This window comes from Gymnoscopelus microlampas (genome assembly GCF_963454915.1).
Source record: "Gymnoscopelus microlampas genome assembly, chromosome: 12".
Taxonomy (NCBI): domain Eukaryota; kingdom Metazoa; phylum Chordata; class Actinopteri; order Myctophiformes; family Myctophidae; genus Gymnoscopelus; species Gymnoscopelus microlampas.
In genome coordinates, this window is record NC_139949.1 from 20,747,581 (window position 1) to 20,775,378 (window position 27,798).

Sequence of the window (27,798 nt, forward strand, 5' to 3'; positions counted from 1 at the left end):
TTCACCGATTAGAAAAACACACACACACACACACACACACACACACACACACACACACACACACACACACACACACACACACACACACACACACACACACACACACACACACACACACACACACACTCTTACTGTTCTGAGGTCCAAATGCATTTGTATGTCAGCAGAGGGCAGTGCACATCCAGCGCTCCATGAGTTGAGTCTATTATGGTTGTCATGCTACAAATGTCTCACGACAAAACCTTAAAAGAAAAACACACATACATTGATAAGCATTATACACAGTAAACATAAATCAAGTTGCAGCTAAGACGTCAGTCCCCAGCTTTCTGCGGCCTTTATTTACAGTTCATATGATACACCATAGCCATTATATACTCACAGGAAAGATTCCATAGCTTCAAATGGTGCACCCCCCCCCTTGAATTCTATACAGCTTTATGAAATTATTACAAGCCTTGAACTTTTAAAGTCAGTGGCCATCATGTTACAACTTTGACTCTAGTCTAACGAGAAACTGAAAATTAGTAACACACACAACCTCTTAAAAGCAAAGATGAAAAACTGAAACATAAGCAGTATGTCATTTGTGCCATACCAAATTTCATGGCACTCCTTGAAAAAAAACGTTAATGAGCTCCAGAAAGAGGCATTTAGACAAAATTACATGAATATCTTTTGGTTGGGGAATGTACAACAAAATGGAGAGGAGTGTTGATGGTGAAACAGCATAATTATTAGTTTCTAGACATTTCCCAGAGCTTTCAAATGTCTTTTTCTTTTCTCTTTTCATATTTAAACACCTGGACTTGGTGTAATCCATACTGTCCAGACCGGCATAGGAACCCTGTTTTTGAACCCCTCCCGGAATGTGATCTGGTACACGAACACCCACCAGATGAGGGCAAACAATCAAAATTAGCAATTCATTTGAAATGTGAAATACTCAGCGAAAAAGAAGATATACAACACTTCTGGTACACTCAGAGAACTGTCAATCATATTAAATCAAGGATTGATGCAAAGGCTGAGCACATTCAATAAAAATCTAGTCATTGTGCAAACAAACCTACACTTAACTGACAGATGTGTTTATGTGAACAGAATCAGACAACAAAATACAATAGATTGAGTGGCTGTGAAACTGCATTTGGTTAAAGGACCGGCACCACACAGTAAGGCAACTGAACATCCCACTTCCCTGCCTGAGAACTTGATGAAAACACTCCTGAACAAAGACTTTCATCATCTCCTTTGTTCTCAAAAAGTCAGTGAAAAAGAAGTCTATTAATGAGCAAATGGTGTTTTGGCAGTTTCCTCCAAAGTAACCATCCACAAGGTCATTAGAAAGATGGTCTTCTAGATTACAGGGTGGATATGATACTGAAACCAGACAGTGTCACAATGCCAAGTACGATCATAATACCACTGTAGTGTAGTGAAAACTACACTGTGGGCAAATGGCACAAAAGTGGCAATATAACCAACCAGCTCTTAGATTTGGATTTGTGTTTTGTATATTAATGCCACAAACAGATACTGTTGGTCCTTATGGACCTTATATTTTGAAAAAGAAAGAAATATTTGATAAGTTTCAAAAGGATTTGGAGCAACACTACAGCATTAGTAACAGATCATGCAGCTCTAGTGCGGCTTTGTCGTAAACTGACATTCAGACAGTTAAAGGAGTGTTTACACAGAGTCCCTCTCTGTCCAGTGTCCAGCTGAAGTGTTCTCCTTGAAGACAGTCTCCACTATTTTTGAACAGCCTATTCAACACTTTCAAGCTGGCGTCCCTATTTTTGGGCATGTCTTTAAAGGCGTAAATCTTGACGAATTTTCACAAAAACGGCGAAAATAGCATATCTAGAAGCTCACACATTATGACACATTGTGAGCTTCTAGATTGGCTTTTTCACGCAACACTGTCATACAACAACGTATAAATAGGTCTTCAGTGGTTAAAAGGTGAACCAAATTTAAGGCCAATGTTCTTTTACACCTAATTTATACTAGGTTGTGTGCTACTGTCTCACACCGGAAATATTCAATCCACAAGCTCACTCATTTGCAATGCGAGACACGATGCAAAACTAAGTATATATCAGGTTTTACACTTTCAACTTCAGTAACAATGTAGATATTCAACACAGTGCACTCTTACATGACAGCCTAAAAGCTTCAAAAAAGTTATCAAAACCCTTACAGTGACAAGGGGACATGCGAGGCGCTAAAAGACACAAATGAAAATGACAGGAGACATCAACTTCACAGCCAACTCGGCTTATAAAGACTCAAAGGCAAAAAGGAGAGGAAAGGTTATGGGTTGAATCTGTGAGCCTCTTTACAACATGTAGACTCTCACTTCATGGACCGTTTCATTTGTAGTCCAGGAGAGGTTTGAACGTGGCTTCCCGGAGGGAAATTTCGAGTAACGTGAGCCCTTTGAGCCGTGTTGCAGGGAGCCTTCAAACCCGGAAGCTTTCTCCCTTCCCATCAATGTGGCGCAAACGCAGGTACACGTCAGTACCGATGCCCTGCATGGACTGAATGGACAAGGAGCCACCCAAGTACTCAGCGTACGCCCTGGAGGTCGGCAGCCCGAAGCCAAACCTACAGAATCCCAAAGACAAAAAGATACAGGGAGCGAGAGGATTTAGAGTTCATTACAAGTTCAAACACTTGACCCCAACGGTTCTATTTCAACAGAAGACGCATCATGATAATGATATTTTCAAACTTTGAAATGCTTTATGAAGTGGATTAAGATTTTAGACATCCAACATTTAATGTATAGTGGACAATATGAATATCAAGTTGTATCATCGGAACATGCGGTACAGAATAGCGAAGAAAGAATATATTACATCAGAGTTACATGACCAAGTTAGAGTGTAGATTTAATGTACTATAGATCAGTGGTTCCCAAACGATGTGCCGTGAGACACATGGTGAGGTTTGCCTTGGGGTTTTGTGACAGCCACACATTATTTATTGACAGTCGCTCAGACCAATGAGAACCCGAACTGTCAGCTTCACAGAATAGCGGAGCTTTGCGTAACGTTTGTGCCGCTGTGCCAAGTAGCAGCGTGTACGATATAACTCAATTTGCTTATGCCCATGTACTTCAGCTACATGACGTTAGGGAACCCTGCATATCCATATTTAGTTGATTTTAGTATGTCTGAGAACAGGTATAATGGGTACTCTGACAACAAGCACAGGGTATTGCATAAATGGGTGGGGCATGCATTCCCAACTTGCATGGTCCCCGACTTGCATATGGTTCCTGACTTGCATCGATCCTGAGTAGGCCTTTTCCCATAACTGTAATTCACATTATCTTCTGCAGACCTGTCTGGCCCCAAGCGCTGGGTGGGCGTTTTACAGAAACCAAAAAGTGGAAGAGCCAATCAGCGTCTGTCAACCACAGGCCCCTAATGGGTACCTTACTGGGTACTCTAACATCTTTCCCGATTTGCATGGTCCCTGAGTAGTACTAGTACATACAATTATACAAAAGGTGATAAATGAAAGATGTATTAAAAAGTTATGAATGAAAGTACTTTATGAGCACTCTCATTTCCCATTACAGAGCCTACAGAACCTTTTATTTGGCATTAACTAAAAATAAATATTTTGCACGGATGTGAATACAGGCGTGCCTTCAGATTTTGACATGCCCTTTGAAAACCACTCCAGATAACATTCAGCCACTAGATGTCACACTACACCTCCTGCCTCCACATTACAACACCTCAAGTGTTTAATACAGTTCATTGTGCATCCTGCATATTTCATGGTCGAGTGGAGTGAGACCTGTCAGACAGGGAGTTAGACTCAAAGTTTAGTCAAGTAATGAATCTTTCATGGTAGAGCAATGAATTCATTTAGAATTTTGATTTAGGTTATTCTACGTTATGTTATTGGCTCACAAGCCATGGGAACCAAATGTCAGACATCTTAAAAGAGATAAAAAGAAGATTCATTTTGGACCCGTCAACATCTTAACAATTATTCATTTTGGACCCGTCAACATCTGAACAATTATTAATTCCACAATATTATTATTATTATTTTGTGGGGGAAAGCAATACTTGTATTCTGCCTCATTCTAAAGCTCTGTGGATGTTTTTTTGTTGTTGTAGTTTTTTGTCTACCTAACATTTCTATCAATATCACCTTAAAGAATAAGATCCAGCATGGAATCTTGAGGTCAGGGACGCAAACAAATGTAGGGTGATAAAAGAGAGAGCTACCCAAAGATCTGTTTGCGAGATTAGCTCTGGACACACAGACAGACACACGGACCCTCTCATAGACGGCTAGCCCTTTGCAGAGCCATGGCATATAGTATACAAGGTTTCAGGCCACTGTGGTCTTTGTCAGGTCAATAACATAGTACCACATGAGAAAATGTGTGAATTATCAACTTCGGAGTGTCATTCTCTTACCCATGCATAGGACCAGACTGGGGCCCACTGTTGGTGATGTTGTCGAAGAGGTTGCTCATGCGGGGGTCCTGGTTGCTCTCCTCCGCTGTGCTGAAGTGGTAATTCATCACCTTGTCGACTATATTGTGAGGGATGCCGCCACCACGGTCTGAAATCCTGACAGACAATGAGATTGAAGAGCGATGACAACATTATCTCAGGGGTTTTAACCTGGCCTGTATAGAGGGCACCTGCTGACTTAGTGAATTAGTTATGTGTGCACTAGATAGAGGTCTTCACGGGTCGAACGGAAACTATTTGACAATAATACCCGATACCCACCCTGGTCCGTGTTTTATTATGGACAATTGGGTCTGGATCGGTTCAGATTCTATTACCTCTCGGTCCTGGGTCTGTTTATCATTATGTACAACACATGAGTGGATCCGGGAAGACCCTTGCTCAGCACTTATCAAGAGAGAAAAGCATTAAGTGCTGCATGATGATTAGGCTGACCTAGGATCAGATTACTACAGCGCAAAATAAGTGGGGAAAAGCTGTGTGCCAGGCTGTCAGCTGAGTTCATCGAGTTGGGAGAGCGGACCAATCTATACATTAGAAGTCCATTTGGTTCCGTAATTTTTATCCCACGATTTTGTCACCCAGTGCCAATTGCATAAGCTTGTAATCCTGGGCACTACTTTCCCTCTGCCAGCCTGGGGAGAGCCCCGAACTGAGCTCATGCTTCCTTCAATGCATGAGGAGTGAGCAGGCCGCTTCTTATCACCTGACAGGGGGGAGTTTCCCCGGTTGGACGTAGCGCGTGGAAGGAACCTGTTATTCCAACCAGTTTCCCCTCCATCAGGCGCCCCGGCTGACCAGGAGGAGGCAGTATAGAGACCAGGATTACTGCACGTTTTTTGAGAGGGTACCTACCCTAGGGGACACAGGGAGAACATGCAAACTCCACACAGAAAGGCCCTTTCGCCAACCCCACCTAGGGGGGTATGGGCACTGATGACACGGAGGAGAGAACTCGCCCCCAGCGCCCACAGCGAATCGAACCCATCAGGACCTTCTAGCTGTGAGGCGACAACGTTACTGACTGCGCCACCGTGCCCCCTTTCGTTCCGTCATTTATAGAAAATGTCAAAAACAATGAGATCTCGGAACGAATTTCACAGGTTCATTAGGGTTCGGGTCCATCATTTTGGACCTGTGAAGAGCTCTACTGTAGGATGACTATCACTGACTGACTTAACCACTTATCCTCTATGCTTCATCGTACAATAAAGAAGCGGAAATAGCCAAAAACGTGCTGTGGGCTTGCAGGTCTGCCATTTTAGCTATTTTTGAAAGACAAATATGAAATAAAATAATTGAAAAGATTGAAAACGTTTTAATCTGCCATGAGTCTATGTCATTAAATACCTTAGAAGTGCTATCCCTCTCTTCATTAGTAATTCTCTAATGGCTGCAGAGATTGATGGGGTCATAAAGCTATGACCAATGACCAGAAACAACAGTCTGCTCAAAAGCTTTCAACCGTTTCTAACTTCTGAGCTCAACTTATCCAAACAGAAGAGATCAGATAGCTAATCACTGCCCCTTTCCCTGCAAGTCAAACAATTTCAGCACCCATGTTCTGATAAGGCTTTCGACTGGGAAATGCCGTGTCAGGTTTCTTATTCAAGCTGCTGAATCCCGGATTCCAAGCGATTGTGGAAAATGAAATAGCTTCCTAACTGGTTGTGCTGGATCGACATTCAGCCACTCACCTAATGACAAAATCTGTGTCATTATTGGCGATGGTGACAACCACATCAGGCACGTTGTACGGAGTGTCCAGGTGGCTCTCCATGGTGGCCCTGCAGGGACAAAAGAGTAGATTGAAAGAAGAAATGGTGAACTCAGTGTCAAAGTGTTATGCAATGTAACAATAGCCTGCACTCAAACTTAACCTTTTGGATTATTTATTGGTGCACAGCGGTATTACACAACAAAAGCATTTCAGCCTAAAGACCTCATTGCTGTTAAAATGGCAGATAACAACCCAGGGAAGATGCTTGCATTTTCAATGCCACTAAAGCAAGAAGACACCACATGTGTGAAATGAAATCCAACGCATCCAACTAAATCGAAATACTAATGTCAATGTCATTTCAGGGCTGTTGGGAGTACATTTTCAGATCCTCCCCTGCACGGTAAAAAATGTAAAGACTTTACCTTCAAGGACTGAATCTGTCCTTGAAGGTATTATGTTAAAATATAGCTAACACATAGTGAAGTCAAAACAGGAAGAATATATCTCTGCTGTCCAGCGCGAACCTGCTTAATCCAAAACGCTCATTGTTCAGGAAACGAAAAAACAAAATATACGTTTTTCAGAAAATGAAGAAAACCTTATATTTTTAAAACAAAGCAATACTGCCTCATCAAAGTTGGTATAGTGACTGTATATATTGTGAGATACTTGCATGTGTCATTATATTATCAACACTGAGGCGCTTTTTAAATACTTTTCATTGGTTCAAATGTTTAGATTTTTTTACACAGACGTAAAGGGTGTTCAATAGCGTTGATTTATAAAAAAAAAAAAAAAGATGAAAATAGATTTAGCTGGTTCGTCCTGGACACCGACGATATAGAGTTTATCAACAAGACTGTGAATGTTGCAGCCCCCAGTCAAAGAAAGGGGACTTTCAATCATGCATTGTACAAGTACATTGTACAGTATGATGTGTGCATTGTTGATGTCGACAAAACACACAAATATGCTTGAGAGCTCATTTCCATTTCATTGTGGTTGAAAGCTAACCTTTGAAAGCTGATACTGTATGTTACGATGACATAATGTAATAGCCTGGCTCCAGCCCCATAATTGATAGCCTCGCATCTAGGGTCTGGTGATGCTGTCAAAGGCAGGGTTTTCTCAGGTGAAAATCTACCCGGCCCAATCGGGATAATCCAGTATGAACCAATCGCCAAAGAGTCCCCCTTTGGCCACGCCCCCATCTCAGAAAACGGCTGCACTGAGAGGGTTTTCAGACTGAATAATGGAGTGAAACGAAATGAAAATTCAGGCTGAGTGTCAGGCTAATAATGTAATATAATATGACCAGATTCTACATGTTCTTCGTGTTATGTCTGTTCTTGTTAGCAGTGTTACTATCAGTGGCTGCAACAAATATTACGTGACAAGTCATAGCCAATCAGAATGCCGTATGCCCTAGAATCAGAATGTTGTATGCCCTAGGTAGTCAGTTATTCTTCTAAATTGTGCTAATGACCCTTTTGACATAGTCTTTTAACACCACTAGGCTTTCCAGTAGGCTGAAACAGGGTGGGATCGTTATTTGGACAATAAAATGACACATCTATACCAAGGGTTCCCAAACATTTCCATACCAAGGACCGCCAAATAGCCATAGCCTCTGGCTGCGGCTCACTATTGAAAAATGGACGAAAATAGCCAAACTGTAAGCTTGTAGCTTGGCTAGTTTAGCTATTTTTGCACATTTTTCACAATAATGACATGGTTCAACTGGCATTGTAAATTGGTATGAACTGAATTTGAATTTAAATCATTTGTATCTAGATATTATTATTTTTCTTATTAATTCGTTTTTATTTCTTCATTTTTCTCTCCTTTCCAACCTATGGACTCCACTTTGAAAACCTGTGGACAACACATCTTATGCTGCCAACAGGGACGTAATTATCAACTGCACAGTCATTACATAAGGTTACATTCAAAGATATTAAGTGATACTTGCATAAGAGATATACAAAGGCAAAATGTAAACTTTAGATGCCTCTAAATACGGACACTCAAGCATAAAGCGTATTCAGAGGATTCCCCAAGGTGTCTATAGATACTTACTGTAGTCCCCTCCTTTTCCCCCCTACAGTCTACACCACCTCTTTGTCAAAAATAGTGATCTAAAAGCCCAGAAAAGTCCTAGAATAGGGATGCTAGAGTTCATGTGGTAAATCGAGTGCTATTTGATGCATAGGGGAATGTACAGTTAGTATTCTGTCAATGTGGAAAACATGAAATTTGAAGCTGCTGTGGTTGTATCTTGTGTGGCTGAATGTTTTGTGGAGACATAATAAATGCTGTATCATGTGAACGTGTGGATGGATGGGGTTTCTAAATGCTTTATGTTATGTTATGTGTGGGTGGGGTTACTGTAGTTGATTTAAGGACAACAAATAATATGGATACAAACTAAGTACATCTATTTTGTATTAAATATGCTTTATAAATCAAATTGACTGTTTCCATCTGAATGAATGTTTTCAGTTGTTGACATTGAAGCTTATTTGCAGAAATGAATATGACGTCTTACTCCAGCTTCCAATAAATACTGCTATTATACTGCTTCGAACAGTTGAGAAATAGAGTTCTAAAACTTGTTTTGTTTCCTTCCTTGTTGTCCCCTAGCACTTCAGAGAAGGCTTGTGACCAATTTAGCATCTAGGTAATGAAAATCAAATCAATGCCAACTTCAACTTCAGAGACATTCAGCTGAAAAGAAGGTCACATGGTCTCTGAGAGGTTTTCAAACTCATTTTGCCTTTTTATTAGCAATATCTGCTTCAGCAATCTGATTATTCTTTTTTAATCAGCAAGCAGATCGCAGAAAGGAGAGCAAAATTCTCCTATCTCAAGGTATAATCCTATACAATCTACATATACTGTATATAGTGCATGGCCATAAACTTAGCCACGTTTGTGACTTGTATATACTGTACACTGTATAATGTATATAATAGGACTACCCATTTAGATTACTATGTTGCAGTCAAATATGATATTTGCACTTTTTGTTTTGCCACCTTGCTTTTGTTCCGACATTTCTGCCTGCAAGTTTAAAACAGCTGGAGTGCTGTAGACATGACAATAAAAACCTTGAAACCTTGATAGAATGCAATCCAAAGAGATTGAATCCCTCTCTATTTTGCCTACCATAATGTGTAAGTAGACAATACATCAGAGCAACCAGTTTTCAAAACAGTGTCTATGCCTCTCTATCTCAACCTCCTGCTCTCTGGTTTCAGCACAATGAATGGAGGGAATGTAGCTGAACTGAAGCCAGGAACTAGAGCCAAGAACAGTGCGTTCCAAGGCGGAATAATGAGGCACACAGTCAGAGGCCTCCACAGTCAGAAACAACATCCTAACTGCCCACCTCTTATCTTCCAAGTCAAAATAAGGAGCTTTCAACCAAGACCATGCCTGGTTGTCTTTCTAACGGCATTCAGAATCACAGCCTCATCGTCTCCGCCAGGCCGAAAGGCCTGGCGAGAGTATGTTTTGCCCCCCGTCCGTCCATCCGTCCCTGTATCATTCTGTCTGTGTACAGCTAATCTCTGGCACCGTTGGTTTGATCGCAGCGAAACTGTGCACACACACTCCCTGGATGCCAGAGCAGAACCTCTGCCCCACATTTTTCACATGGGCCTTTTATAGCACCACCAGGAGGCCGATTTGTGCAAAACACATTTTTAGACAGTACTCCTACAGATTTTGTCCAAAAATCCCACAAATCGGTACACAGTATCTCTATAGCCATTAAACGAAATGGGTCTTTCAGATTTTTCATATTCCATCCTGATTGGCTAATATTGGCTTCCAAAGTTTGGTCATGAACACAGCGTGCGATGACCGTGAAATTTTGCACGCACATTCCCACTAGGCGGAGGAAGAAATGCCACTTGACATTTTTTCAAATCAGCCTCATGGTGGCGCTATAACAGGACGTTTTTACCTATAACAGCACTGTGCTCTCTCTATATCGCCACCAGGAGGCCAATTTACGTAAAACCATTTTTTTTATATTAAGCCTTCAGATTTTATCCAAATTTCACACAAATCGGTACACATGATCTCTAAAGTCATGTGATCAAGACGGATGAGCCTGGATGAGCCTCAAATCTGCTGCCGATTCTCTTAATTATGTAACACAAGCTTTTGTCAACCAGTAAATTTCTGTTCCTCATTTCACAACAGGCTTGTTGCAAGGGTATAAACACAATGACGCACAGGCAGGAAAAACACCAGAATTAGAGAGCACAAGATTTTTCTCCAAACCCATAACAACCTGTAGTCTATAGTGTTTGTGTAAAAAATGTGTCACTGACTGAATGCATTCTCATCCTGATCGAAATAGATATGTCTTCTACCCGGTAACAGCCGCTGTAAAGATGGCTAGCTGCCAGTTACTATAACGTTCCACTGACCCATTTTCCTGTGACTAGGGCATGTTCTGAAACGTCGTGGCAGTATCGTATGAATAAAACCAGATCAGTCATGCATAGAACATACAGTGTGCAGGGCTACCAAGAGGGCGTTTGGGGCCTGTTGCACAATACAACTGTTGACCTACTTCTGCTGCATCGGTCCTGGTAGCTTCATGTAAGCATCAATAGAAATGACAGCCTTTCACAGCCTCAGTTCCCCTCCACATTTTTTGTTTAGTTTACTAGCAACAAGCAATGACTAAATAATGGTTTTAGTTATGGCTGCATAGTGCAACAATCTTGTCGTATTTGCTATTACAAAATATACTGTGCGAGTGTGAACATAAAACATATTCAAATCACACCTGTGTGAAAGGTTGGCTGGTTTGCTATTAGAAATGTGACAATGCCTCTTCTTAGACAAACAACTGCCTGCATCATGGGAGATATATATGAAGGTGTGACTAGAATTTCACTGCAAAACCCATGGATCGTGAATCAATTCTCAATACCAATTCCTAACTTACAATGTGACAAATAGCACAAATTGCACTTTCTAGTTACTTTCTAGCTGTCAACATCGATAGATGTGATGCGAGAGTGCGGTATAGCCAACACCAACTCGGGACTCCTGAATCGCTGCCCTCCACACTCTCCTATCTAGCATCAGGGTCTTGAGCTCTACAGTGTTGTTAGCTGTTGCACCGCAGTGCATCTACGTAGTTGGTGGTAGTTAGCTCCCATAGTGTCAAGTTTGTTTGCCACTAGTTCCGGGTGCCTGACACAGTGCCCTGCCAGCCTCATCCTTCTCTCTCTGACTTTACTACCATGTGGCATTCCCGTAAGTATAGTTTTTCTCCTTATCATCACCCCAGGCTCCCTATCAGCTACTCTGCAGGTCTGTGCATATAGACATCTAAGTGTATGGAGACCACATTAGAGCTGTTATGGGGAGAGGTTTCACAATGTTGCTCTATTCAACCACTTTAACCCTGGTGTCTCACGTTTTGACAATATAAAAAGATTTCTAAAACAGCGCCACATACAGCTGTGATTCACTGTAAACAGGAAAAAAGGAGTTCCCCAATACCCAGCTGGCGAAACTTTTGGAGGGACGCCATGAAGCCATTTTATTCTATGAATCTGCAGAGTGGTCACAGCTCTGACAACCATGAAGTGGTAAGGTCCGAAGACAGCGGTTCTTGCATTGGTGCCACTTGGACCAAAGGCCCACTGGGTATCACTGGTGGTGCTGGATTGGGAAGGGTGCCTCAACACATCTCTCTCAGGATAGGGAGGAATGTGTCTATATCAAGTGGTGGGGTATCCCTATGGTATCCCTGCCATGGTGCTGGTCATTTGAAACACTTTGCTCTGTTGGTGTGGTATCAGAATCAGCAGCATAGATTGCATTTGGCTACTTTTAAAACAATAGTGAAAGCCCTTGGAGAGCTAATACTAAAATGGGAATCAGTAATCGTATTGGTATATTTAGCCTTGTATTAAATTTTCCCATGGTGGATGACGCTGGAGGGGAATTTTACATGCATCACTTCATAATCTTATATCCCAGAGACACCGGAAGTGACGCAAGACCACAATACTATCGTTGATAATCAAAATGACTTATTTTACAAACATGTTTGTTTCGGTTGAGTCCACTGATTTGTATTGATGTTACTTTTTGATTTACTTTCATTATCAAGGGTACCAATATTTGTGGAGGTGGCTGTATATGAAAACATAAATCTATATACAGTTTGTAAGCATCATTTGTAAGCATGTGGAATGTTTCTTTTTAAAATAATGATTTGTTTTTTGTCATTTCACCCGTTTGTAAAGTTGGTTGCCTGCTGTACCTGTCTGTAACTGTCCGGGAACTACAGATGAACTTGTGCTGTGTGGGACAGTTAATGAACCGTCCACTGTCCCTGCTACATAAACAAAGTAAGGAAGCAAAGAAAACGTAAGTGGTAGTGTTACCTCATGGCATTCTTGAGTAGCTCAGGCAGAATGTAATCCAGAGGCAAGGTAATGAAGGGGAAGCGAGCGGCTACATGGCCGTTGATCCTCACCCTGGGAGAGTTACCATACTGGTGCTCACACAGACGTCTGGTAGAGAGAAGGAAAACACTTTTAGAGTTACCATTCTGATTGAAAGCTTGTGAGCAGGCTTTTAAAAAAAGAGCATATCGTTTGCTGTAGGGTGGAAACCTTGTATGTTCAAAACCGTTCTTTTTTTATTCATATCTTTAAAATAGTGAAAATAGCCGATCTACAAGTTCACAATGTGACGCATTTTCACTCCTTTTGTGTGACACTGAAGTAGGGCATTAATGTGCCAAAAACATAAAAAGTTTAAATATGGAGATGAGGGGTTTCTGACCGACAGCAACAATATGCATTTACTTGTAGAAAATTAGAAACTCCCAAGTCCTGCCGGAAACATTAATGACTTTGTTCAAATCTAGCCAGGCCTGTCAACAACAGAGGGCCAGACGAAGACTTTTGTATTTGTGCACTTGTATCTCTACCTTCATAAAGACCAAATATTCACAAAGGTAGGAAAATGATGGAACCCCTCCAATGTGAGAACCCCACCCAATTTGTAGTAGTTTATTCTAAGGCTTGTGTTTAGGGTTACAATGTTGGCTATGGTAAGGGTTAAGGTTAGGGAACGAATGTCAATGCAAGATCAACGCACATTAAAATGATGTGCAACTTCGGGTTATTTAGCTACCTGGGAATAATATAAGTCCAAATATTGTCCATAATCTTTGCCTGTTGTTTCTGTACTCCGTAGTGATTCCATTCAATCTCATTCAATGGTGAAAATTGTCTCAAAATGACTTTTAGCACATAGACAGAGGCAAACAAAGCTGATTCTGACAATATACAGTACATTATAAGAAAAGAAAAACTAGTCCTGGTAAGTATTATGGGGAAATGGCTGTATTAAAATCATATAGCCTTAAAGGAAGTTGGATGTTTTCTAGTGCAACTTTTCTCTGGTAAACATCCTCAATGAGATTCAGTTGTCTCAATACAAATGTTATTGTGAAATATGCAGTGCGATATATATAGTATATACTGTATATGTACCGTATAGATTCCTCAAAGCTGTGTAAACAAGTATAACAGCTTGAGCAACCAGAATGCCACCCACCTGAACTTTCTCTTGGAAGCAAAGGTAAATTTTGACTCCATAAGGACATTTGATAAGATAGAACTGAAAATTTAATGGGAACAATACCCGGCACTTAGCTACTGAAATACGACAATGACTCAAATCTTATCAGCTTATCTGAAACTAAGCAGATGCCAATGAGAGCAGTGAGTGAAGAGAGCAGTCATAGTAGCGGTAAGGTCATCTAAAGATAACCAATCTCAGTAAACAAACACAAAACTCACCTAGCAAAGTCGACCCATTTCTCTATGACCTTTTTCGGAGAGAGACGCCTGCAGATGATCCCCACGAAATCCGGCTAAAATTAATAAATGAGTGAATGAATGAAAACACTGTCACCAAAACGGAAGTTGGAAAAAGAAATACATTATTCAAGCGTCAGTAAGTTTGTTCCTATCCATGCTTCAGTCACTGCTAGGTTTCTTTTGTGATCTACAATTTCATTTTGCTGCTAAAGTATAAAATAGGGCTTAAGTGGTTAAAACCAGGAAAAGACAACACTTTGCCATATCAATTTATGAGACACAATCTAGTCTAATAAAATAATATTGATATAATATTGATAAATTGCCCAGTCCTAATGTGAGTATGTGAACTTCTAAACAAAATGAGGAAGATGGCCTAGGTGCAAGACAAGCAGCAGTATCACAAAAGGAACTAGAGACTGCACACTGGAGATACTGAAAAAAGCTCTGCTGGATTTGGTTGCGTCAACGTTTCGACCAATCAGGACATATACATGTATATGTCCTGATGAAGATCTGATTGATCGAAACGTTAAACTTCTAAACAAAACCATTAAGTTCAACCCAAAACTTAAACACTAAACAGACATACATTGTCCTCGTGGAGGGCAAGGTGGTGTGTGGCCAACATGCGGATACCCAGACGAGAGCAGAGGGTGGTGTCCAGGAAGTTGCGGATCATCATCTCGTCCTGGAATGTCAGGAGAACAAAAAGCTGGGATCTGCTTGCGCTTTGATCTGGTTCGTTTACCTAGCTAACATGTTTCCACGAGTGCTAAATATTCAAAAGAACAGACCCACAAGTGCAATTAATTACTATATTCCTAAATCAATTAATCTGTAATTGTTTATATAATTTGATTAATCTTGACCATAAAATTATAAATAATTTAGACCATTGTATGCAAATACTCATCAAAAGTCTGAATCTGAATTCTGGACACACATATCTTGAAATTGCTTGTTTAGTCAAAAATATAACCTTTCATGTTATAATATGTAACAAAGACAAGCATTTACATTTTGGTTGGAAAGTTGCAAGCACCTTGATATTAGAACATTTTCACCCCTAACATTATGGAATCATATTGTTGCTGAGTGTGACCTCACGATTTTTAACCGGTTTTACACAGGCATTGTGCACCAACTTGGTGGAACTGTCAAAGTAAGTATCCCCCATGATTAAAGTTATAAAATAACATAAGCCAAAACAATATTTGTTCATGAACAGAGCATAAAACATTATAGACTGCTCTTTGTGTCCAACATGTTGTTATCATGCAGTCTCTACCTGGATGTGTTTGCGAGACTCCCTGAAGCCTTCAGCCAGCAGTGTCACCACATCTTTATGGTCATCTAGTAGCTGCTGAACCAGTTTACAGAAACGAGTCTCCACATCTTGGTCCAGGATCTGTTAAATGTGAGGTCCCAAAGCAAATGATTTATGCTCTTGTCCTTTAACCTCAATTATTTCAAACTCCAATTTCAGCCTGTTTCACTACGACATCAATGTCATCAATGTCTTTTAAATCACTCATTCTGAAAGTAAAACTACTTTTGTTTACAGTCGATTCACAATCACACACATCATTCTTTTGCTTTGAGTAGGTGCAGGAAAAAAAAGTCTATGATGTCATAAATGACACAGCAGCCTTCTACCCAGAGAGCACATACCCCTAGACCCCCATACATCATTTTATATTAATGCGGAGGGTGGCCACCCTCTAGATCACTGTTTCCCAAACAGTGGGTCGCGGACCGATTTTTGTTTCTTTTTTTATCATTATTTGAAAAGATAAAAAAGAAAATCAGTTTTTCATACATTAAACAAATTCTAAAAATGTTCAAATGAATTTAAAGAAATTCCGTAAATAACACAAATTTTACTTTTAAGAAGTGAAAATAGCCGATATAAAAGCTCATCGTGAGCTTGTAGATCTGCTATTTTCATATCAGAAACCACTGCTCTAGATTATATAAATGTAACATTCAAAAAGCATAGCATATACACCATTCAGTTACAGCAATTCAACATCCTCACAGAACCGGAAGCATTACAGCACAACAATTAACCACATTTGCACTTAATGCCATGAAAAACAAAAACTAAATACTTTCTGATCACACACACAGTCTGGCATGGATAACAATTACTATAGATATCGCACCAGGCAAAGTTGTATGATATAGTGAACGTGTAGCTGCCCTGGGATTGGGATCCATCTCATTATGAAAAAGAGAACTTTCTTACTGCTACTGCCATACTTTGTTTCACTTCTCTCAATAAAGGTTTGCTGGCTTTCACAGTTCAATTTTGAAGCTGAACGTTGTTGCTGTCGGGCAGAAACCCTGTATCTCCATATTTCAATTCATGTTTTATAACGCGTTGCAATGTCACACGTTGTGAGCTTGTAGATCTACTATTTTCGGAAGTGTCTGACTCCCTTTGACAGTCTGTGGGTTGACAGTATGTGGGTTTTATAAATATTGAACAAGAGCTTGTGACTAAACATACAAGGTTTCTACCCAACAGCGACAACATCATGGTAAGTACATGCTCCTGATTGGATAAGCAACGGCAACTCTGCACATTATGATTACATGATTGGATAAAGCACACCCACGACAGAAACACATGGACTCAGACTGGATATTGTCATGGGTACAATCAGCTTCAAATGCTGAGATTTTGTAATGAATTTGAAACGAATGCTGTATCATCATAGCAGTCTGACTCTGTGCCTCATACTCCTGCCATCTCAAGTAGGGCTGGTATGGAATCAAATTTATATCGCAATTTATTTTGATGCACCGACGGTAATAGAGAGTGTGTGTGTGTGTGTGTGTGTTTGTGTGTGTGTGTGTGTGTGTGTGTGTGTGTGTATGTATGTATGTAGAGAGAGAGAGAGAGTGAGTATTCCTTTTCCTTAATATTCCAATCAATACAATTGCTTCAAGGGTAAAGCGCACTGGTGGTAAAGCATCATCATCCGTATTGCAACTACATGACAGCTATTACAATACTCTTTAGTCCTCGTAAGTGGCAGCGGCTCAGGAGGAAGTGCTGCTTGATTGGGAATTGGTTCCCGGTTCGATCCCGGTGTCGCAGTCTTTCTATCAACTGTTTGAAAAGGAATCATGTCTCTAATTGCTCTAATTGGTCAGCAAGGTATGACACTATGGTCAAAATCTGTACCGTAGGGCAGTGGTTCTCAAAGTGGGGCCTGGGGACCCCCAGGGGTCCTTGAGTGGGTTCCAGGGGGTCCCCAGCAAAATCATTGAATAGTTAACCAATTGGACCCTTGTGGGTCTGTAACTCTGAGAGTGTACAAATGGACCCAAACTCTCAGTTAAGGCCTTTGCAGAAAGGGTGCGGAGAAAAAAAACGGACAATATCATTTTTTTAAAGAATACATGGTTCTCTATGACCTCATGCACACCGGCTCCGAATTTCCTGTGCGGCAAATGGCTGCGGCGATGCGTTTTTTTTTTAATCGAACCCGGTTCGATTTGTGCGTCTTTTCGCATGTGGTAAAAACTGATTGACTAATCGCACCCTGTCTGCAAAGGCCTTTAAAGAGCTGGTGCCATGTTTTTGCACTTTTTCTGTTTTTCATGTGTCTATGAGGTTGATAGAACTTCATTAAGCCCCCCGGAGGTGGTTTTATGGTGTTTTATGTCTTCTCTGATTATTTGGAGTTTCTTCCTGGAGGCTGAAATCTTGAGGGTCAAACGTGCCAATAGAGAAACAGCCCTTTAGTGATATCACAGAGCCCCCCAAGAAAATACCCTCCCCCTCATTATCATAACACAACAGGTGTGGGCATGAGGAGGAGGGCGAACAGCGTATTACTCTAATGTCGAAGCAAGGGGGCGGGGGGTGCGGGTGTACTCGGAAGTTGAGACGCACTGTGATTGGCCAGTAGTCACTTTGAGTGGCAGTTGGGGCAAACGCAGTCAGTGGGGCAAACGCAGTCCTCACCAAAAATATTTACGATTCTGTCCCTATCGGTACATAACTCGGACGGCGCTGAGTCGACTAGCAGACCTTCGGCTGGTCGTTGCGGGCACTCGCGCCTGGAGGCGCTCGGGCGCAACTCCTCAGCCTCAAGGTCTGCTGAGTCGGCGCGCCTCCGTCATGGTCCAAAAATATACTTTATCGGCGAAAAAAAGAAGTCCGCGGATGACTGAAAAAGTTTCACCCCAAGCGGGAGTCGAACCCAGCCTACCAGTGGTAGTGGGTTGGGAGTCAAGTGATTAGCGAGGTGCGCCACTGAGGCCGATGCCAAAATTGGGTATTTTGGTTGTATTAGAATGTGACGTCCTAACTCTTCTATTGTAGAAGAAAGAGGGTGGGGGCGCCTCGCCCCTTCGGGGCGAGGCTCCCGCCCCCTTGCTTCGACATTAGAGTAATACGCTGTTCGCATCAGGAGGGACTAGGACAGGTGGGTGGTGCTAAGGTGGTGGAGGAGGTGCTAAGGTGAGAACCAGGCATACTTAATGAACTGGAGGCGTGTCCACATAAAACCTTTTTTTTAAAACAATTTCTGTACACTTTTTTTTTTTGGAAAAAATCCTTACATAATAATAATACCTTATGATCAGGTTTTAGGGTTGAAAAATATCATGGCACTCCATCTTTAAAGTAACATTGAGAATTTTACAGTATAGATTGGGGGTTCCAGAGATTTAAAATGGTATCAAAAGGGGGTCCGTGGTCTAATGCATATAAAAGTGGGGATCCTTGAAATTAAAAAGGTTGAGAATCACTTCTATAGAGCCACACCATACAAATCTTATCTTATTTCTTGTCCCTGGCATATCTTTTCAAATGGGGGTCTGCTGATATGTATCAATTTGGGGGTCCTTGGTGTGAAAAGGTTCGAGAACCAGTGCTGTAGGGTAAATTCATACTACTTAAAGTTTCTATACAATTTATACCGTCAACCCCTAATCTCAATTTCAATTTCTACTCATAGTGACCTATGGCTTACTTTGCAAGTCCCAGCTCATCAGAGTTCCGTGAAAGCATGCAGTAACACTTTAGTCCTGACCAAGGCAGTCACATACAGGGCAGTCTGTCAACTCCTAAAGTTACATACAGGACAGGGCTGTGGACGGTTATAAATAAGCCAGTCGACAGAGGGATAAATACACTTGAACTTGGGAAAACATTTCCACTTCTTTGTGTGCAACATGTGCTGAACGTGTGTTACAGTCACTCACCGAAGGGAAGTCGCTCAACTTATGGTATGCTCGGATGTACAGCTCATGCTAAAAGGGGGGGAAATAAGAAAAAACATGGAGAGTTTAAGTTAGAATTCCATATGTAGGCTTTCTCCCTACAGTATGGGAGTGCACCCCCACCACATTCCTAAAAAGGGCCCCCATAGCGAGGCCCCTTGAACAACTGACAAGTTTATGTCTCCTGTGTCTTCCAGGAAAAGTAAGCATGCTTCATGTAATGTTTTTGTCTGATATAGAAAAGCACAGGACATCCTGATTCGGAAGCTTTATAAATGATAAACAAGGTTTGTTAGTATGTCAAACATGGAACATGGGTGTAAATCATTCTTGAGGTTGAGGATGTTGAGAATGAATATGCTGATAAAAGAATCAGTGTGAAGTAGTATGTTATTCTTGACGTAACAAAATATATGTCATTACATTGGTGATAATGTTAGAACTGGTGCCACGAGGAGGAAACCTGGCATCAAGCCAAGAATTTACAGACGTGCAGGATTATCCTGAGGTTAGAAATCTAGGTGAAAGTTCATCAAGTACACAAAACCTTTGCATGCAAGTTAAATGGGTTACAAATGTGACCTGAGGGCTGTCAGGCAGTAGGAAACAGAGACTGAATATTAGCAACCAACATTGTACACAGTGTTGACAAGCAAAATACGGATTAACTGTAATAAATATTATAAGCCCCTTTATAAATACAATGTTTCTTGTCAAAAAGAAATCAGAATTCTCTGACACAAACTATTCGTCAACTGTTGATTTATAACTAAAAACTTGATGCAAGCGTGCGATGGATATCCAGGCGCTAAGCCCAATTTCTGGTGGTCAGAGAGAATGAAATGAGCAGCTTGCTGCAGCCATTGTTCTGTAAGTTGATGTCCAATAAAACTGCCAGCAGCACCCCTCCACCTATAGCGTCAGCTTCATGTTTTTTTTTTAAGAGAGACACTATATATTTCCAGTTTATTGGACTCACCACTTGTAGAATGGTGGGATTACAACCGATGATGAAGGGCAGATTTCGGAAGCCCTTGATGCGGTGAGCAATACGTACAGGTAGCTCCTTATGAAGGTACTTGGCACTGCTCTGAAATTAAACACACACATGCAGGGAGAAGAGTGAGGAAAGGCCTACTACGCAATAAAATCATAGTGCTAAATGAACACCAAGGATTTTACTGTGTAGATACTACTTGGCATAGGCTAAATAATATATGGTGACATATATCGTTTATATATGACATTATCTATTTATTTATTTTTGCATTATTTTATCTTATCCTGTCATTATCATCGCAGGATAAACTAGAAAAAGTGCTCCTCGGAGCACAGGTCTCCGCCAGGTCAGGTAGGTTATTGTGGGGCAGCAATGTTCGGAATTCGCCAATCAGGATGGAATATGAAAAATCGGATGGAACCATCTTGATCACTTGACTATAGAGACAATGGGTACCGATTTGCATGATGTTTGAATTTGTAGGAGTAATATAAAAACGAAAAGTGTTGCAAAATCGGCCTCCTGGTGGCGCTATAATAGGGCAAAGTTAAAAGGGTGGCATTTAAGTGTCAACGCAATCGGACGCTGCATTCATGATTTGTGGCATTTTGTTCAAAACGGGCCACTCCTGCGAACTTTAGATGTCAATGTTAGCCAATCAGGATGGAATATGAAACATTAAACAGATCCATCTTGATCACATGACTACAGAGATCATGTGTACCGATTTGCGTGAAATTTGGATACATTCTGAAGGCTTAATATCAAAAAATGTGTTTTACATAAGCCGGCCTCCTGGTGGCGCTATGAAAGGCAAATGTGAAAAATGCAGGGCAGCTGTTTTTCCTTGGCCTCTACCTCTAGGGAGTGTGCGTGCAAAGTTTCACGCAGATCGGTGAAGTTATAGTTAAAAACACAAATCGGCCTTTTATAGCGCCACCATGAGGCTGATTTGAAAACGTTTAAGTGGCATTGCTTCCTCGGCCTAGTGGGAATGTACGTGTGAAATCTCAAGGAAATCGCAAGCTGCGTTCATGATTTGAGGTATTTTGTTGAAAACTTTTCCTGCAAACTTTGGAAGCCAACCTTAGCCAATCAGGATGGAATATGGGAAATTGGACAGATCCGTGTTGATCACATGACTATAGAAATACTGTGTACTGATTTTCCAGTAACTGGTAAAGTAACTAATTACTTTTGGCAGGGAGTAATAAGTAAAGTAACTATATTACCTTTTAATCAAGTAATAAGTAATATATTACTATGTTTTAGTAACTTTTCCAACACTGTCTACAGACTACACAGCACAATTACACATGTTCCCTTTCTGCTTTGTTAGACAGTGTAGAGACAGGAAAGATCGGTAAGAGAATGTGTCGAGACGTGCCACAGGCTAAATTCAAACCCAGAGGGTCATGATTCATATCCTGGTAAACCACCCCCTTCCGGAAATCTCATTTGCATTTGATTTCAGGAATTGGGTCTGGCCTGAGGGCTTATCTGGGCGTTTCTTGCTCGTCCACAAAATGGACTCGCCTATCAGCATCCTCGCTCATTGTTCTGTGATTGACCGGAGGTTGGCCAATCAGGTGAAACCCGAGTGAACCCGAATGGAGCCGAGTGCAGCCGACAAAAATGGAACGAGCCGCCAGTGAAATTCTGTCCGCTGTTTTGGTTTTAAAACTTCAAAACGCTCTCAAACTTATTTTTTGGAGGCACAGAATTTACTTTTAAGATATCGTTCGGATAGAATTTAGTTGTTTAACTTCATATATGTGGTCAATTAATCATGACAGAGCCTATTTAAAAATAAAAATTCAGAGAACCGGCAGGGGCGGGCAGTGACACGCATGTATCTGAATAAAGCAACCTATTTGCGGCATGGCCCTTTCAAAAGTCCCCCTGCGTCACGTTGTCTGGTGGTCGGGGAAACAAACTGCTTGATTGAAGTACTTTATTTAGTAAGACATGAGAACAACAGTACATGGAAGTACAAATTCACAATACATGGTCTACTATCTGATGCTGATTGGCTGAAGGGGAACGAACTGCTGATTGGCTGAAGGGGTTGTCAATCAACGGTATTACTCCCGCACACCTCCAGCCCACAGACAAAAAGCCAGGCCCCCATGCCAGACTCACTCCTGATATCAAATGGAAATGAGATATCCGGAGGAAGGGGTTTACCAGGCTACATGATTCAGGTCTGTACACTATTGCAGAATGAGCTGTGATTCTGCTGCATCACAGAATCCGAACTCCTCGGTTTCTACTTTTCAGGGAAAAGAAAATGTATACTAACATGTCAAATCTCTTTTAGGGGGAAGTTTTGCTAATCATATACAAATCAGGCAACACAGACAAAAAAACACTTAACTGCTATTAGATCAAATTGATCTGGTGCAGTAGACCTGCACTTTTGCCTAGCACGAGAATAGATAGAGGAATTTGGTAGGAGCATTTACCAGGACATGGTGTCCATCTGGAGACTTCCCAGCATACAGTAGGGTGGCTGGGGTCAACCGCACTGAAGCCTGAAAAGAGAGAAACAAAGAAAATATAGACGCTTAATGTACAATCCTTCAGCTTTATGTCCGCTGTGTCCCTCTCCCAACAGGGAGGTTAATTGCGGTGATATCCTAACTACATTAAAGATGGCGGCACATCTAGTATTTAATTCGGTGCACCGTCTCCTTCAAATGACTTTAATGACATTGTCGACCAGCAGGTGCCCTCCCGGACACCAGGGTAGGAATGTCTCAATGGAAGAATAATGAGACCACCTCCAACCACTGCAGACATGCTAGTTATACTGAATTAACCACTTAAACCCTGTGTACTTTGTTTACCGGGGTCACCCAAGGATCTGAATGTACCGACGCTCCTTTTTTCCCTCTACACCAAATATCACTGAACATAGCCGATCTACAAGCTCACAAGTAACACGACAGCACATTGTGTGCTTGTAGATCTGCTATCTTCGCAGAATGTTTGCCTATTTCTGCCAATGTTCTTGACATGCTTATGACATGCTGATTTTATGACATGCCCAGAATATGGACACTACGGTTCATGTGGTTAACTTACTCTATCATACTGATTGGTCAAAATAAAATTGCATGCATTAAAATGAGTCCCAAATTGTAGATTTAAGAGGAAATGTATCTACAAGAACAAAACACTTGTTCTAAAGCCAAGCATTAGCTCATATTACACACAATACTATTAAATGCAATGCGGATCTACTTTTCTAAACCACTAAATTGTGTAAATCACAAGCAACAACAAAAAGTCTACTGCTGCTAATATTACGAGGATGCATGCACTACTCAAGTTACCTCAAGTCATTTCTTACAGTTGAACAGTCTATCCAAGTTATTTTACTGAGGTATTACCAGCCCTCATGGAAATGTCCTTCAGGCATATTTAGCTGGCAAGGGCAACTTCAGAGCAACATACAAAGCCTCCTTCAGCGTACCACATGCCAACTAAATAAAAGTGCCCGAAGGACATTTCTGAGAGCTGGCCTGGTGATCCCTCTCACTGATAGTGTTAACCATTTAAACCCTATATACTTACTCGACCGTGGTCACCCAGGGTTCTGTAATTGGCCAACCCCTTTTTTCCCCTCTACCCCAAATCGCTTTGCCGAAAACAGCCCATCTACAAGCTCAAAACACGTCGCAATGAGACCCGTCGTGAGCTTGTAGATCGGTAATTTTTGCCTACAATGACATGCCAAGAACATGGATGCTAAGGCTCATGTTGGTCCGCTCCTCTTTTCCCTCTACCCCAAATCACTTCACCGAAAATAGCTGATCTACAAGCCCCCTTGTAGATCTGCAATTTTCACAGAATGTTCACCCCCTAGAATATGGATGCTAGGGTTTATGTGGTTAACAGTATCAACCCAGTAAAAGTGATCTAATCTCAAAGGCAACTGTTTTATTACTGGGTGGGCATGATAATGTGAAGCAGTTTCTGGCTTCTGAACCTATTGGGATAAATATTAACTTCTAATAATACAAGTACATAAACAGTGCACAGTAATTCATTCTCCAAACAATTCCTTTTATAGCAGCCAGATTCAGTCACATATCTCACTTTCTAATCAAAGACTGATAATATACTGTAATAAATTACTATAAAATTAAATTCAAAGTGCATGTCAAGTTGGTCTCCATCATAATGAAAAACACATGTGGCCTTTCACCTATACATTTTAAGTAAACACTTCTGCCTTAAACACTATAATAATTGACCTTGAGTCAAAACCTCATTGTGCAACAGCACAACACAAGCATCCCATCCATCCGACCTGATGGATGTTATGCACTGGGGCATGCACGTGCTCACATAGACATGAAAGGGTCATACAGTCTGGGACTCGGAAGCTCTGATCATGATTAGGATATAAACCGGATGTGAAGCCTCCTCGCCACTTCCGTTTCGTCTTTATAGTCGCGCAAATTTATCCTGATATAAATACAAATCATCCAAGTATATTTAGCTTGCTGCTTAGCAGAAATGGAAATTTAAAAAAAAAAAAGTAAAGATATTTTAAAATATATTTTCGTGAACGGAAGTGCCAGCTTCCTCTCTCGGATTTCGGGAGGTGTAGTTCCAGACTCTATATAGCATTCAGAGATTGTGGAATTGTTGTCTGGCGACGCAAGACTACTAGCAGCCTAAGGGTAAGGCCGACGGAAATGGCAGTAGACGTGTTGGATGCAGCTCAAAGTGAACTTTCCTCAGGTATCTAGTTTGTCGCCGTACAACCTTCCTAGCCTGTGTTATTAAAGAAAAAGGGGCGACAATGGCCAAAACTCAATTGAAAATCAGCGCTCGAAAACCAGCGAAAGTGGCCGTTTTCATTATGTTTTGGCCATCATCTCTGGAACGGAAGGACCAATCTGCTCAGTTCAAAGCTTGTTGGGTGCGTGACTTTGAGGACATTAAGCACGCAATGATACCTTTTCGGATTTTTGGGCCTAAAAGTATGGTAATTGTTCGTAAAAAAAACAAACAATGGGTGCCCTTTTGAAATTCCAGCCCCTGCCTCTCAAAATCCCTCTGCACGTCCCTGCACTGGGGTGAACGTTCTCCACAAGAAACCCCGAGGACAGATCCACTTGATTTGGTGCTTACATAGCCTTGGATCAAGACTACAATAGATGTATTTTATCAATTTTTACATTTGCATAGATACGAAAGTAAAAGTCAGACTCGATAAAATACATACATGAGAAAATCCGCTGTGTCCATTCTTAATCTTAATTTATCCATTTGTAAGTAACTGAGAATGTGAAAATGCCCAAATGACATACCTAATCTGGGTTGTGGCGTGTAGTCTACATATGTAATTAACACGGAGGATTTTACTGTGTACACAAGAAGCCGACTGCTTTGACAGATGAGTGGTTTAGCCTACATCTCCACCGCTGTGGGCCACAGTCAAGTGTCCTCAAATTGCCATTATTAAAAGTCAGCTTGTCACAGGAAGTGCTTAACATCGGGTCAGGATTATACAGTTATAGTTCCCATTGACATCCACCCACCCACTGATCCTTGTAACCTCCTCATGTGAAGCGGACAGTGTTTCAATACTGTGGCAGAACCCTGCTGAATGTCCAGTCCTACTAATAATCAACAACCACTGTCTGACATTAAAGTACAATCTTCCTGATGTCATGTTAGCCGAGTTAACAGTTGTCAACAACACAGTAAGCAGTGGTGTGTTTTTTTTTTACTTAAGTAAAAGTATCAATACTGTAATGTAGTTACAAATAAAAGTCCGGAATTAAAAATTTACTTGAGTAAAAGTAAAAAAGATATTGGTATCAAAATGCACTTAAAAGTACCAAAAATAGAAAGTACTCATTATGCAGTAAGTAAGTAAAATGGATCAAAATCTTTTGAAAATAGCAGATCTACAAGCTCACAAATAGCCGAAATATATATAGGGGTTATAAGTGGTTAATGTATGTTTTTTGTAATAACAATCAAAATCTACAAAGTAACTAGTAACACAAGTTTCAAATAATTGTAGTGGGGTAAAAGTACAATATTTTCCTCTGAGATGTAGTGGAATAGAAGTAAAAGTATAACACTCCAGTAAAGTGAAACAAAATCTCAAAATTGCACTCAAGTACAGTACTTGAGTAAATGTACTCGGTTACTTTACACCACTGACAGTAAGTTAGACGGTATTGTGGTGTAATAAACGCTGTAGGCCTGTCCGCTAATCTGACGTTAGCTGTATAACGGTTAGAAAAACCAAGGCCTGGCTGCCTGGCACCCCAAGGCAAATGATGATCTGGTCAGATACAGTTCCACATTCAATATGACACCACCACGCCCGACCGTTTAGCTTAGCCACATCGCCATGCTAGCGACAGCCAGGAGGGCCACTGTGCCAGGCAGTTGCCCAGCTGACCCCCAGTGGGGGGCCGTGGGGGGAGATGGGATATGGATAAGGATAATGGGGAAGGTAATACATCATAAATCCCCTCATAGGTTTTGTTTTTGTTTTCTTTAGTCTTGTATTTTAGGTCTAAACTAGGCTTTTTTTACTGTTGTTTTTTCTCTTCTGTTTGTAACCTTTCAGTAATGTTCATATGTGCTCTTTTTTGTAATGTTGCGTGTTTTCTGTATGGGGACTACGGATGGAAATTAGCATTCTTGCTAAATCCGGTGTATATACACGGCATTGTATGTGTAATGTTAATTAATATGCGCCGTCCCTTCCAAATAAACGCATAAATAATGTATTCATTTGTAACTCTTGAACAATGCACCAAACGTACCACCGGAACAATAAGGGTTGGTTTAATGGTTCCATTTCGCTGCCACTCTCAAGAGTTAAAACAAATCATCATTCCATTATTTTTTTTTAACATGGCTAACCTTCTCCGCGGAGAGGTCGATGGCAGACTGGTTGTAGAAGGACGCCACCGTCTTGGAGCGTTCCCTCAGCTGCTCCGAGTAGCCCGTGGACGTGGATCTGAAGCGCCTCTGGCAGGCGGCAGCAGCTCCTGGTCTCGTCGAGGTCTGCTGCTGAGCCTGTGACACCAGCACCGAGGGAGTGAGGGGGGCCAGCAACAGCCTGCTGGTCCCGGGTCTAGCGCTGCTGCTGCTGCTGGCCCTCCTGGCGGTGGAAGAAGGACCACCAGGACCACCGCCGCAGCCACCCAGCATCTCCAGCGCCGCACTTGTCACACCGATGCGACGCATTTTGGCGATATTTTGTGTTTATTTTCCCAGTGAACGCCAGTGTCTAAGAGTTTTTTCTTCGGCTTGGTCAGAACAACGACGAGGAGGAGGAGGCCATTACCCGGGGCAGCACCGTCGTCGTGCACAAAGGCACGTCGTATGTGATGTGTATACAGTACATTACAGGGTAGTGGATACACAAAGTGCTTGATACGAGCACGGACCGAACTG

At 41.4% G+C, this 27,798-nt stretch overlaps 1 protein-coding gene across 1 annotated transcript; it reads right to left on the bottom strand.

The window, feature by feature from the left end:
- Window positions 1–295: 295 nt before the first annotated feature.
- On the bottom strand, window positions 296–27,767 carry bckdk (branched chain ketoacid dehydrogenase kinase). Its single transcript, XM_084075156.1, has 11 exons — window positions 27,262–27,767; window positions 22,821–22,889; window positions 20,335–20,445; window positions 19,338–19,385; window positions 15,403–15,522; window positions 14,704–14,802; window positions 14,091–14,164; window positions 12,663–12,791; window positions 6,212–6,301; window positions 4,455–4,610; window positions 296–2,613 (listed from the first exon to the last, which is right to left on the bottom strand). The coding sequence occupies exons 1-11, from the start codon at window positions 27,586–27,588 to the stop codon at window positions 2,469–2,471; spliced, it is 1,368 nt and encodes a 455-aa protein (XP_083931282.1). The 5' UTR covers window positions 27,589–27,767; the 3' UTR covers window positions 296–2,468.
- Window positions 27,768–27,798: the final 31 nt, after the last annotated feature.

Bases quoted from the DNA above. Each gene is read 5' to 3' on its own strand.
- bckdk (XM_084075156.1), bottom strand. From the start codon at position 27,588: ATGCGTCGCATCGGTGTGACAAGTGCGGCGCTGGAGATGCTGGGTGGC. The intron at 22,890-27,261 runs GTTAGCCATGTT...CTCTCTTTTCAG, and splicing joins TCGACCTCTCCGCGGAGAAG to GCTTCAGTGCGGTTGACCCC. The intron at 6,302-12,662 runs GTAACACTACCA...TTGTCCCTGCAG, and splicing joins CTACTCAAGAATGCCATGAG to GGCCACCATGGAGAGCCACC.